At 34.1% G+C, this 12,576-nt stretch overlaps 2 protein-coding genes across 4 annotated transcripts in view; one reads left to right on the top strand and one right to left on the bottom strand.

Annotated features, from left to right (window-relative positions):
* The window catches only part of LOC145666604 (astakine-like), a 73,957-nt gene that overhangs the window by 41,611 nt on the left and 19,770 nt on the right, over positions 1-12,576 (bottom strand). Inside the window, exon 1 of one of the 3 annotated variants that reach the window (XM_081734037.1) lies at positions 10,476-10,588. The exons of the other annotated variants lie outside the window; for them this stretch is intronic. The gene's annotated coding sequence lies outside the window, so the exon portion shown is untranslated. Of the gene's footprint in view, positions 1-10,475; positions 10,589-12,576 lie in introns of those variants that run through there. 3 annotated transcript variants of the gene reach the window in all.
* LOC145664999 (uncharacterized) lies at positions 8,946-9,590 on the top strand. The gene has a single exon (XM_081732225.1). The coding sequence runs from the start codon at positions 8,946-8,948 to the stop codon at positions 9,588-9,590; it is 645 nt and encodes a 214-aa protein (XP_081588351.1).

Here is a 12,576-nt window from a genome sequence, read left to right as displayed (position 1 = left end):
ACCCATTGGGGTCTCAATTGTGCTTAACAATGTGACTAAGTGTTAAGCAGAATCAATTTCGAAAATGTACCATTTAACGGGTCTAGGAAAATTCGGTGTAGGAAAATTCGGTGTAAGAAAATTCGGTGTAAGAAAACTCGGTGTAGGAAAATTCGGTGTACAGAAAATTCGGTGTACGGAAAACTCGGTGTGGGGAAATTTTGGTGTACGGTAGATTCGGTGTAATACATATTGGATATTACTACTTACAATAATTTACGACATTTCATATTGTGAAAACGAAAACCATATAATGTAACGAATAAAATGTTATTACCTATTTCAAGAAAAGCAAATTTATTTTTCTGCCTTGAGTCCAATACCTCTTGCATGTCTTTTGCGGGGTATTACTATAAACTACTTTTCATCACACAATGAAGCTGACACTTTTTGTCAGAAATAAAACAATTACAACTATAAGTTCAGAGAATAGTTATAGGAACAACTAAAAACACCTTTCCTATATAGTACATCATAGAACATATACAAGGTGATTCTTTTAAAACTCACGGATTTCATTTGGGGGTCTAGATTTTCTAACTGAAGTCCGATTTTCATGCGGTTTGTGGCAAATGATCAAGGAACGTTGGAAGATTTATGGAACTATGCTTACTGGTTTACATTCATTTGGGGTAATATAGGCCGCGCCTCTAGAAAAGCAGCAAATATTCGCTACTGTACCGAATTGGAATTAGGTGAGGTGCGGTATGGGGATTTGAGTTTCTTCGTTAGATGGTAACCTCGCGACGGTCAATAAGAAACAGGAGACTGGGCCTTCGTATTGAGAATTATGCTGTGCTACTGTACCAATATGATCAGGCCGCAGTTACAATAATGTACTCTTTGGAGCAACGTGATTTTATCGTTAAAAAGATTTTAGAGGCCGGAATCTGTTGTTGCTACGCAAAGGGCAGCTACACGCAACTTTGCCTCACGTTCTGCCCCAAACAGGAACATAACATGGTCGCTAGTGAATAAATTGCAGGAAACAGGATCTCTTCTGAGTAAGGCATGGAAGCATCGGACACCGCTGGCGGATGTTGTTGGACATAAAACTTAAAGATTTCATTTCATTTCACTAACACTTAATTTGTATTCTCACTAACACTTAATTTGTATTCTTCAATTTCGCTTCAAATATCCAATATCTCATTCGAACTGTAACGTACAATGGCGAATATTTGCTGTTTTTCTTGCGGCCTGCTCGATATTACCCCGGATGAATTTAAACCAGTAAACATAGTCCCATAAACCTCCCATTCTCCCTTGATAATTTGCAACAAACCGCATGAAAACCGGACTTTAGTTGGAAATTCTAGAGCCCAATGAATCCGGGAGTATCACTCTGCATATACATATGTAAGATGCAAAAATATATTGATCAAAAAAGTCTTAGTGGAAAGGGCAATATAAAGCAGGATGGTTTTATCATATAATATTTGTACAAATAGTTGACTCCTCCTCCAATCAGACACTTTAGTTTGTTTGCCTTAAGGTAAACAAGTACTACAACCCTATTGACTCCTTATTGACTTCTCCTCCAATCAGGCGTAGATACTTTAGTTGAGGCATTTATTTTTACACCTTTGAGTAACATAAATAAACTATGTCGTTTTTGAAGAATTTAAATTTAAATATTTATTTATAAAATATACATAAAATCGTCAGAACATTTTTGAAAAATCTACAATTTTCAACTTTACCCGTCTAGTAACCTACTTTTTTTTTTTTTTTTTTTGGAAATATAAAATTCTAGGAGACATCCTCCAAAACAGCATAAAAACTTAAGTTTTAAATGAAATGTCGATTGGTATCGTTGATCGCTTCGCTAAATCACACAAACGGACATCAATAAACAAATTTCTCGTCATGTAAGGGCCATGAAATGCTAAAATCCGTCGAAATCTAGAATTCAAATTATTTCACGATCACAATTTTTCAAAATTTGGTATAGCAGACAGCAAAAGTACGTTCTACACAAAGTTTGAACTTAAAACTAATACGCTCATTTATGCTCAAAGTTAAGTTTTTAATAAATACTACTGTCTACTACAACGAATCTTTCTTTACACCGAACATTCCCCACACCGAATTTTCCGTACACCGAATTTTCTGTACATCGAATTTTCCTACACCGAGTTTTCTTACACCGAATTTTCCTACACCGAAATTTCCTACACCGAATTTTCCTGCTCCCCCATTTAACATAGTTCTTATTCATGTTTTGTGAGTGTCATAACAGAAAAGCTCCTTTCACAACCAGCTGAGATCACAGGCAGTCAAATAGCAATTTTTTTCCTCTTCTATACTTTGGAGTTTCATGATTAGCTTCAGGATTTGATTATGACGGCAGTGACAATGATCATGAACGAAGTGGAGTGAAGAACGTAGAAGAAAACGGGAGAACCCACGCACAAAGCGTATATCCCCCACAAATTCTATTTGGTAGAACTTAGGTCGAACCATAGACCCTTCGCACCAGAGGAGAGCGCTTTGCAGCTGAGCCACCGCGGCCTGCCTTATATACAGCATATGGGCAGTGTTGCGCTTACGATTAGATAAGTCTGTTGAGCTTCTTCTAAATGGTAGCCCTGACTTTTTTTTTTTCTTTTTAATAAAGATAGTGTTGGAGTGTTGTTCCATGTTTGAAGCCGTACAAAGCTTTCTTCTCTTAGCTTATTGTTGAAGGTGGAAATTATCGAACAAAAGAAGGCAGAAAGGTAAAAAGAAGGTTGATTATTTTATATTGTTTTCCAAAAGGGTAGTTGCTAATCTGTATAAAATTTAGTTTCACGAATCTTTTTCTTCTTTTTTTATGTTATGACTAGCAGAATACCCGTTCTTTGCATAGGGAGAATGCGTTTCAATTCGGACCTCCTTTGTGGCTAAGCGTATGCGCCCTTGGCGTGGGAGACCCAGGTTCGATTCCCGGTGGGAGCTCATGAGGTTCGGATTCCACGTCAATCAGTAGGTCCACGTCTCATATAGCCACGCTGCTGAACGGGACGTAAAATTCAAAATCAACTCAACGTTTAAATTCGGATATAAAGGGCAATAAAACTGTCACCAATCAACTTAGGGATCCCAAAAGCTAGGAATTCGACACTAATATCTGTCAATTTCAATTATTTTCACATGTTACCGTCTCCCTTAGGAGTACTAATGGGGGATGCTTTTGGATTTAAACGGCATCGGAAGTGTCACTATTCGTCTCCGTTACCACGAAAACTATGGATTGGACATTAATGTCGGTAATTTACGATCATATATATATATATATATATATATATATATATATATACAGTGGTGCTATTCAGCCGGTTCGCCAGAACCGGTTGTTAAAATATTTCGAGTTCGCAGAACCGTTTGTTAGAACCAAACATGAAGTAATTTTCACCCAATTATATCCAGGAATAGAAAATTTTAGTTTAAGCATCTTTGCTTCTAGAAATTCTTACATCTACAGGGTTAAACATATGATCTCTCAAAACAAGGTATAACCGTTTATTTCTTAATCTCAAAAGCTCAGGTATCAAGAATGAGAACTGGGATCACATGAGTGTCGTGGTGAGGGTAATTTATATATGAAACGCATACGTATCATTATCAATAATAAATTGTTGGTCCACTGCTCGATTAAGATCTTCCTAACATTTTTTGAGAACCATCTATCTTGGCTAATCCGTCTCCAAGATATTCGCAGTGCTACCTAGCCTAATTTCGTCACACTACATTGTATTAGGATGCTGTGTATGTCTGTACATGTCACTTGCGACATCCAATAAATATTTTGGTTTTGTCTACCTTGTATAGTTTGTTTCCTAAGAGAGTTACATATATCCTTATACTATATATATATGAGAGAGAGAGAAAAAACCGGTTGTTAAGAAATTAGAATAGCAACACTATATATATATATATATATATATATATATATATATATATATATATATATATATATATATATATATATATATATATATATATATATATATATCCATCCCCTGCTCCAAGTTGCACCTTCAAAGTGAAAAGATCCCAGGCTTAACATTATTTATGATGAAAATTAATGGAGATTGGTCGGGTGGTTCAAAAGTTATTAAGTTACGAAAATTGTCACTTTCAATTTTATAGGTCTATATATAGACAAAACAGTGTTTAAGAAGTAACTATTTGGTTTGAATAGTTGGTATTAAATAGATATCTCACTTTTCAGTAAAGCAAAAGTGAAATGTGCTAATGTAGATACTTTAATTAGTAAAAGTGCAATTTTTGATATTATAATTTCATTGGTATTGTTGGAAAGAAATACAGATTTGAAGTTAATATGTGTTTTATGCGTTTGTAAAATTTTAGTTACAAGACTTGTAATAATAAAATTTAAATATTTACTGATGTAACTTCCCTCAGGAGCCACTACTGCTCCCAATTTGTTACTCTTATTTGACTAACTGAATGCACTCACTAGCGAATTTATTACTGAATTTTCCTCTAATATTTCCTCGTTCTTAATATCTTTGTTAATGCAAGTCAAATAAGTGGACTACGATGAACAATTTTTGCTTCCTTATAAACTTGCATATCTACAGTCTTTTTTTTTTTTTTTTTTTTTTACATAGTCTCAGGATCCATATTTCAATAAAGTAGAGAATAAATAATAAATATGAAACAAACTTGGTTTGCTTTTAGTGTAAAATGTTCACCTCTTCTAAAAGAAGTCCTGCTCCCATAGGAAAAAATTGCTGGCTATACTGGTGTGTATGTTTCAGAGCAGAAGATAAAGAGAAATATACCTTTAGTAACAAATGCTTATATTATCCTTTAAAAATGCGCTTTTAATGAAAAATAATCAACACATTGAAACAACTTCCAAGAAAGGTGTTTACAAAGAAAACTATTTTGTACTCAATGAAGCGCGAAGGGTTGAATTGATTCATTTCACTGACAACATGGTTCTCTTTCTCTCTCTCTCACACACACACACTCACTCACTCCCTTCCTCTCTCTCTCTCTCGCACGCGAACACTATGTATGCTAGACAACCCCTCCCCTGCATGGAGCTACCGTAAGATTCGATTCCCGCTTCGCTTCTTTATTGTCTTTGCACAATTGCGCCCTCTACTTCTATGACCTTGAACTGTATCGTCTCTCCTTATGCAAAATCAGTATCCCGCCAAGAATTTTCATTCGCTAGTGTCACAAGAATATATTCTTAAAATGTTGGTAGCTCTGAGAGTAGTTACTATTTTTAAACACAATTTCAAAATTGCCATATAGAAATTTAGAAGTTGTTAAACGCTCTTTCGTCGCACAACCAAATAGAATTATTTGATTGGTTGAGAACATGTGGGGTAATACCCAGCAATTGGAAACACTTCAAAGTCGAGAGGCGACCGGTTTCAGAAATAAGAAAACATCATTTTTAGTTAATTAATTTTCGATGTAGATAATAAAACAAACTTTAGTGATATTAAAAGTAAGTTTAGATAGCCAACATATTCAAACCTAGATGCACTAAATACAACAGTTTTAAAAATATAAGCTTTTTTCTCATTTTAGGGGACTCAGCGACCTTGATTTTTTGAAAAGTATATATATTTTTTAAATTATCTTACGTTATTATTAACGGAATGGAGCGCAATTTTTTTCTAAGATTCTTTGTGTAAAACCCTAGCATATTCTTCAAATCCGGTTAAAAAATAACAAATAGTTTGCCCGCAGTAAATTTTTAAAGTTGATTTTTATCATTTTTGACTTAGTGCGAGAAGCCCATGTAAGATATACAAACCAACATAGACTTCACTTCTGAAAAAAAGTCAACTTTTTTATTTGTGAATCGATACTATAGTAGATAATTCTTAGTACAATAATAACACCCTAAAATGAAGTTTCCGCAACAAAACATTCAAATTAATTAACTAATTAATTAGTATTTTGCGGAAAAAAGGTCAATGGAAGATTGAGGTGCATTTCACGAACAAACTCACGGTTTTCCATACATGTTACAGAAACATTTTCTTTGACATCAAGGATAACAATTTGTTAAGCTAGGATATGAGAAAAGTTGACGAAAATATATTTCTTTTTTATCTACTACTCGGGGACGAAGCGACCGGTTGAAGCTATAGATAGATAGATAGATAGATAGATAGATATAGATATATTAAAAAGTGTTAGTTCCTAGCTGTAGTTTAAAATAAAAAAAGCTAGTTGCTTTGTGCTCTAGCACTAACACTAAAGCTAAAATTTCATTTTGTAATATAAATTTAAATATATTACGGTATATCAAAAATCAAAAGATACTCAAAAAAGAAATGAAATGAAATTTTAAAGTTTTTTCGTCCGACGGTTATGCCGGCGAGGTTAAAAGAGACAATGATGATGAGAAATGAACGAAATTGTGGAATGAAGAAAGTGGGAGGAAACGGGAGAACCCCTAGAAAACCCACGCACACAGTGTTTGTCCACCACAGGGCCCACTTGACGCGAGTTGGAATCAAACAATGGATCCCATCGAGGGCGCCGATTTCTCTATAAATTTGGGGGCCCATTCAGATGCAGAAGGTATATACAGTACCGGCGGAAGGGCCGGGCGAGCCGGGCGACCGCCCGGGGCGCCAAATTTTAGGGGAGTTTGGGGGGCGCCAAAATCCTTGCTAAATTTATATTATTGTAAACGGTGAACTAAAAATTAACTTTTTCATAAATTGTGTAGCAACATTGGTTACTACCTCATGCCATAGGCCTCACTCTTTATAACAACCCCGGTTTCTTCTTGAATCTCCTATAAAGGAAATCCCTTCATCCCTTCACCTTATTTGTTTATAAAAAAATCTCCGCTGACAAAGCTAAAGGCTATTGTTGAGAGTTGGGAGTTTTGAGCAACAATAACACGCTCTGACACTTACAACCGCCACGGTGCCGACAATTGCACTCCTTGCGACAAAGCTATGTCGGCCGCTCTAACAATACACACAAACAATATTGAGTTATCGGCAACCAAAAAGAAATTAGTCCTGTTTGTACTGTCAAATGTCTCGTGAAAGAAAATTATAAATCAGAAGTCATGTACAGGTAGTGCAAGCTTCATGGTATGCGTGTTCTTCTTTCCTTTTTACTCCTGAATTTCGACTCTTAGTAGAAGAATCGTTGCGTTAATGTGTTATCAACATGTCGGAAAAAAAGAAGCCTTCTGGAAATGTATACAGAAAAAGAAGAGCACAATATGCGGCTGAAAATGAGAAACAGGCAGCAGCATTAAAGAAATTCTTTCGTACTCCTGAAACAGACAATAATGGAAATGAAAACGTAGAACCAGAAAATGAGGAAACCAGCAAGAAATCAACAAATATTCCAGAAGATAACAACACAGTACAGGTAAGTAGGCCTACATTACGTAACGTATTTTCGTTTTATTACGTTTAATAGAGAAGAGGTGTTTACACACGTAGCGTCTTAGCAGGCTGGGGTGGGAAGGTCGCGGCCTCTCAGATAGGCGGCGAACTTCAAGCTCAAAGAAAGTTCTTTCCCCATTGATATAAGTAGCAATAACACTGATACTTGATACATGTACCGAAGCGATAAGACTTTTACTCGTTAGATGTGTATTAACCAACTTTAGCTGTATTTTAAGCATTCATTTATTAATTAAGTAGAGGGCCTCCATAGTCTAGAGGTTAAAGCGTTGAACTCATGTCTACGTGCTCCTGGGTTCAATCCCCGGACTTTCCGCTTTTCAACGGCAGGAAAACTGGGGAGTCACATAAATAAAGATATGACGGTCACTTGACCTGCAAAGCTCCTAATACGCCTGTTGGCGGGTAGTGACACGACCGGCTGACCCGCGTTCTGTTACCCAGGTGGATGAATTTTTACCACTCGCTATCAGATGGCGTTGGAGCAGGCACAGGATATATTGGTCTGCCGTGCCAGTGATTATTATTATTAGTAGTAGTAGTAGTAGTAGTAGTAGTAGTAGTAGTATTGTAGTAGTAGTAGTAGTAGTAGTATCGTCTACAAACGAATTCTGAAGAGTTAAAATGTATGATTGTTACCGTTAACAGATTCTCGTGGAGTTTCGCTATCACAAATTTTGCAATAGACCCATTATTTCATAAACATATCGTAAATAAGTAACATGTACCAGTGTAAGACTATATAGATTATGTTTCTATGCAATACGATTAACGCGACTTAAAAAAAGTGTTCGGGCTTCGGCAGCTAATTTGAATGCATTCGCATCTATTTTATGAATGCACTGATTCTTGATGATTTTCACAACACAAAGTTGTTAATGAATACGGAGAGAATTTAATTTTTATGTACAGTTAGCAAAAGAAAAAATGAGGCCATTCTTACCTAGATTCTGTAAGAATCGCCTCATTTTTTGTTTTCCTAACTGTACATTTTCACAATGAACACGGAATATGTAGATTCAATATTTATACGCAGTTATTTTATCATTTATGCATTTTCTTCACCTTTAGAATACAAATTAAATATATTTTTTTCTTTTAAGAAAAGAAACTTTATTTGTAACGTATTAGTTCTTTTCCTTTCCACAGGTGGATCGATCGATTACGAGCATTTCGCAGGAGGAAGAAGAACAATTGAAACCTGGAACAATTGATATACGAAACGAAGATGGATCAGCATTTCCACAGGAAATTGTAATAGACGTACGTTAAACATTTTGCGATTTGAATAAACATACAATTGCATGTTGGTTGAATATCACGCAATTACAGCATTGTGTAAAATATAAGAGGAAATGCAGTGAAACATAATTACTTTTATTATTAGAGTACATTGCAATTCGACAGGCATAAATTATAAATTCGACAGACTGACAATTGTTTCTAAATATCTTGTACCAATATGTTCATGACGGCCTAGCTTCTATATATATGAATGAACCAAAACTCCGACCTAGAAAAGTCAAACGACAATTTTTGTATGAATCTGAAGACGAACCGATTAATGATCCATACAGTGCATTTAAATATAACTTCTATTTTTGCACATTAGACACAATTATCTGTTCCCTGAATGAAAGATTTCAACAACTGAAGCAGCACAGCGAAATATTTGGGTTTTTGCATGACGTCCATCCAATAACGGACAAAGAGTATTTACTAAAGTGTTGCAAGGACTTACAACTATCTTTAACAGACAAAGATCACTGTGATATTGACGGATTTCAGTTATATCAAGAGCTCTTACTTTTACCTTCATTTCTCGGTTCTGAAAGTGGGAGCAAACCGTTGCAAGTACTTACATATATTTGCAAGAACTCCCTTATTGGGTTATTTCCAAATGCAACTATTGCTCTAAGAATCTTACTAACTATTCCTGTAAGTGTAGCTTCAGCAGAAAGAAGGTTTTCCAAGTTGAAACTTTTAAAGAACTACCTACGATCAACGATGACGCAAGAGCGTCTTGTAGGCCTTTCTATGATGTCTATTGAATGTGATGTTCTGTGTGAGCTTGACACTGATACTTTAATTAAAGACTTTGCAGAGAAAAAGGCACGAAAAGTTAACTTTATTTAGCATTGTAAACAAGTCAAAGGACAATTTGCATTAAAACTGTATAAAGATATAAAATTATATTACTGGTTGTATTATTTGTATTACAAAATCTTTGTACAATGTTGTTATAAAATATATTTGTATGTTCTTTTGTTCATATATGTGTTCTCTTTTGCAGTTAACAAGGTTGTTTATGTATATATGTGTAAATAAATTAAATGCTGTATCGCATCATCAATCTTAATTTTATATAAATCGTTGTTTCTTGAATCGTTCTGTAAATTTCTAATCAGTGACGTAGAATATTTTGCATGTTCATTTGTAAATAATTGTTTCGTACATCGTTAACCAAACTTACTCTGTGTATTTAACCGACAAAAGTTAAGATCTTACTCAGTTTGATAATTGATTCTTATAGTTATAGTTATAGAGTTCAAGGAGTTATCCTTTAAAAGCAGCTATCTGTAAGGTAGCATAGCAAATTTAAACTCAGTAATACCAATGGGTTGTAGGGGGCGCCATATGGATTCTTTGCCCGGATGATATTTTCCCCTTCCGCCGGCCCTCCCATATATATGAAGATTTTAAGACAAATTGCACTCAAATTATGCCAAATATTGTATATTCAAAAATACAATATTGGGGACCACATGAGCCCCCTCGGCCCCTCCAGGATCGGCGCTCTTGGACCCCATGCACCAGAGGTAAAAGCTCTACCCCTGCGCAACCGCGGCTTCTTTAAGAGCAAGTAGGATTCATTACAAGCATATTAACTACCACTAATTTTCCTTTGTCTGTTACAGAAGTTTCGATTTTGAAGCTTAAAAATAATATTCATACAATTAAAATTTAGCCTGATAAACCAAGTTGCAATAAACAAAATAGCATATTGTCTATGTAACATACCTGTAGGTGTAGGCTAATACGAACCAACACTGAATAGCAAAATAAAATCAATGCATTCTCTATATATACACATCCTTACTTCCAGTAAAATAACTACTTATATTTACATAGGAATTGTAAAACAATAAGTTCAAACTACCATAGCCCTAAATCTTTACCATTAACATGCATATAAACTTTTCTTAAGAAAAAGCTCAAAAAGAATCATAAGAAGTTAACAGGTATAATTTACTGCACAAGGAAAAAGTTAAGAATACGAGAAAGGGTTTAAGTTTACAATAAGACTGAATTCCGAGAGCAAAATAATCCATAAATTTGCTAATAATTGCATGAAGTAAAACAGATTAACAAAAATTAAAGTGCCAACTTGTCCTTAACACAACTCAATTAGAAAAATATATTTAAAAGATTCAGTGCTCATCAGTCGACAATCTCGGGGATATAACTAAAAAAAAAAAAAAAATAGTGTAAACAAAGAAAGATTGCAAATGCGTTCCAAGTTTAATTAAGATTTATAAAGAATAGAAGTTGACCTTCAAAAAAGTCGCGATCTTTTATAAATAATTTGCCACGAGTTGCATTTTAGAGACGTTATGTATGTTTCTGGAAAGAAAGAGTAAGAAATATGACATTGAAGTTCTTTTTCATATAGTTATGAAACTAAATAAATACGAACCCAAGAGACTTTATTTCATATACAAAAAATAAGGAAAATAATTCAGGAAAGGACGAATACATTGAACCTGTACATAGCTAAAGGGTTTACTAATTTATGGTATATAATGACATTATCTGTCACAAAAGAAAATGCGTTTATCGCTAGACAGAATCTTTTGCTCCTTATTATAAGAATTAAATCAGTGCGCATACCTTTCTACCACCTCGTGATTTAATTAAAGGATTTAAAGGTCCAATTTCAAACAAAATCGATAATTGCGTTCTCTCTCTCATTACAGTTCATATAAGATACTACAGAATTATCATAAACTTAATAAAAAGAAGAAAATAAAACTACGTTCTTTCACAGCTTGAAACTTATACGGCTATTACATAGAAGCACATTTAAAGAGTACATGAGTTCTGCTACATGTTCCGTACGGGACTCTTACCCACACAACCGGCATTCGAATCTATATCGCACTTTTTTTTTTCGTTCAGCAGGTAGAACAATAGCAAAAACAAGAAGATATTCTTACAATTTTAGATGTGATTCGACATTCTATTTTTTTATTTTTTTTATTTTTATTTTTATTTTTTATTTATTTTATTATTATTATTATTATTTTTTATATTTTTTTTTTTTTTTTTGTCAAGTAAGGAGGATGAAATAGGATTTTACAAGCTTAAAGACCGCTCTAAATTTTTCTGTTAATAAAAGGTATGAATAGATTTACAGCTGAAAACTAAATTGAGTTCTCTTCAATTATAATGTTAGTCCATAAATAGCTATGGACAATGAGGTGGGTTTAAGTTATTTTGTGTGTGGTCACCATATTGGCTTCCATCAACTTTATTTCTGGAACTAAATATAATTAAAATCATTTTGTCTTTAGAAGTAAAATACACATCGTTAGTTCTAAACAAAATAGAAAGCTCAAAATGTCACTATGCCATTACATTTCGTTACATAAATAAATGCAAAAATGAATATATTTATACTTGAAAATGTCGAAGATAATGTGACAAACATTATGAACAATTCTGTAATAAATTAGGCAACGGTTTATAATAAAACAAACTGCAATGAATATATTGGTTTATAGCAAAAATATTTGTCTTTATATGCTGAAACACAAGTTTCTTGAATAGATAGGGACATTTTATCTTGAAATATAGATCTTGAATTTGATTCTAGATAGAATCTGAAAAATGTTAAGAACTTTAAGCCTTGAGGAATTCGACACAAGTTAGAAGTCGCATGGCTATGGTATTGTCGTTACAAACTGATTGAACTAGTGAGAAATCCAGGGAGTGGCTCAATGAACCACCACTTGTTTCCCGATTTGTTTATAAATCAACATAACTAATTACATTATTACTACGTACCGGATTTTAGATCAAAAGATATTGTTTTCCTTTGCATATATTTCAGGAAGAACGA

This window comes from Thermobia domestica, chromosome 1 (genome assembly GCF_964235325.1).
Source record: "Thermobia domestica chromosome 1, izTheDome1.hap1.1, whole genome shotgun sequence".
NCBI classification, from domain to species: Eukaryota; Metazoa; Arthropoda; class Insecta; order Zygentoma; family Lepismatidae; genus Thermobia; species Thermobia domestica.
The sequence above is the reverse complement of the archived record's forward strand: the minus strand, read 5'-3'. Positions and strand labels throughout refer to the sequence as shown.

Bases quoted from the DNA above. Each gene is read 5' to 3' on its own strand.
- LOC145664999 (XM_081732225.1), top strand. From the start codon at position 8,946: ATGAATGAACCAAAACTCCGACCTAGAAAAGTCAAACGACAATTTTTG.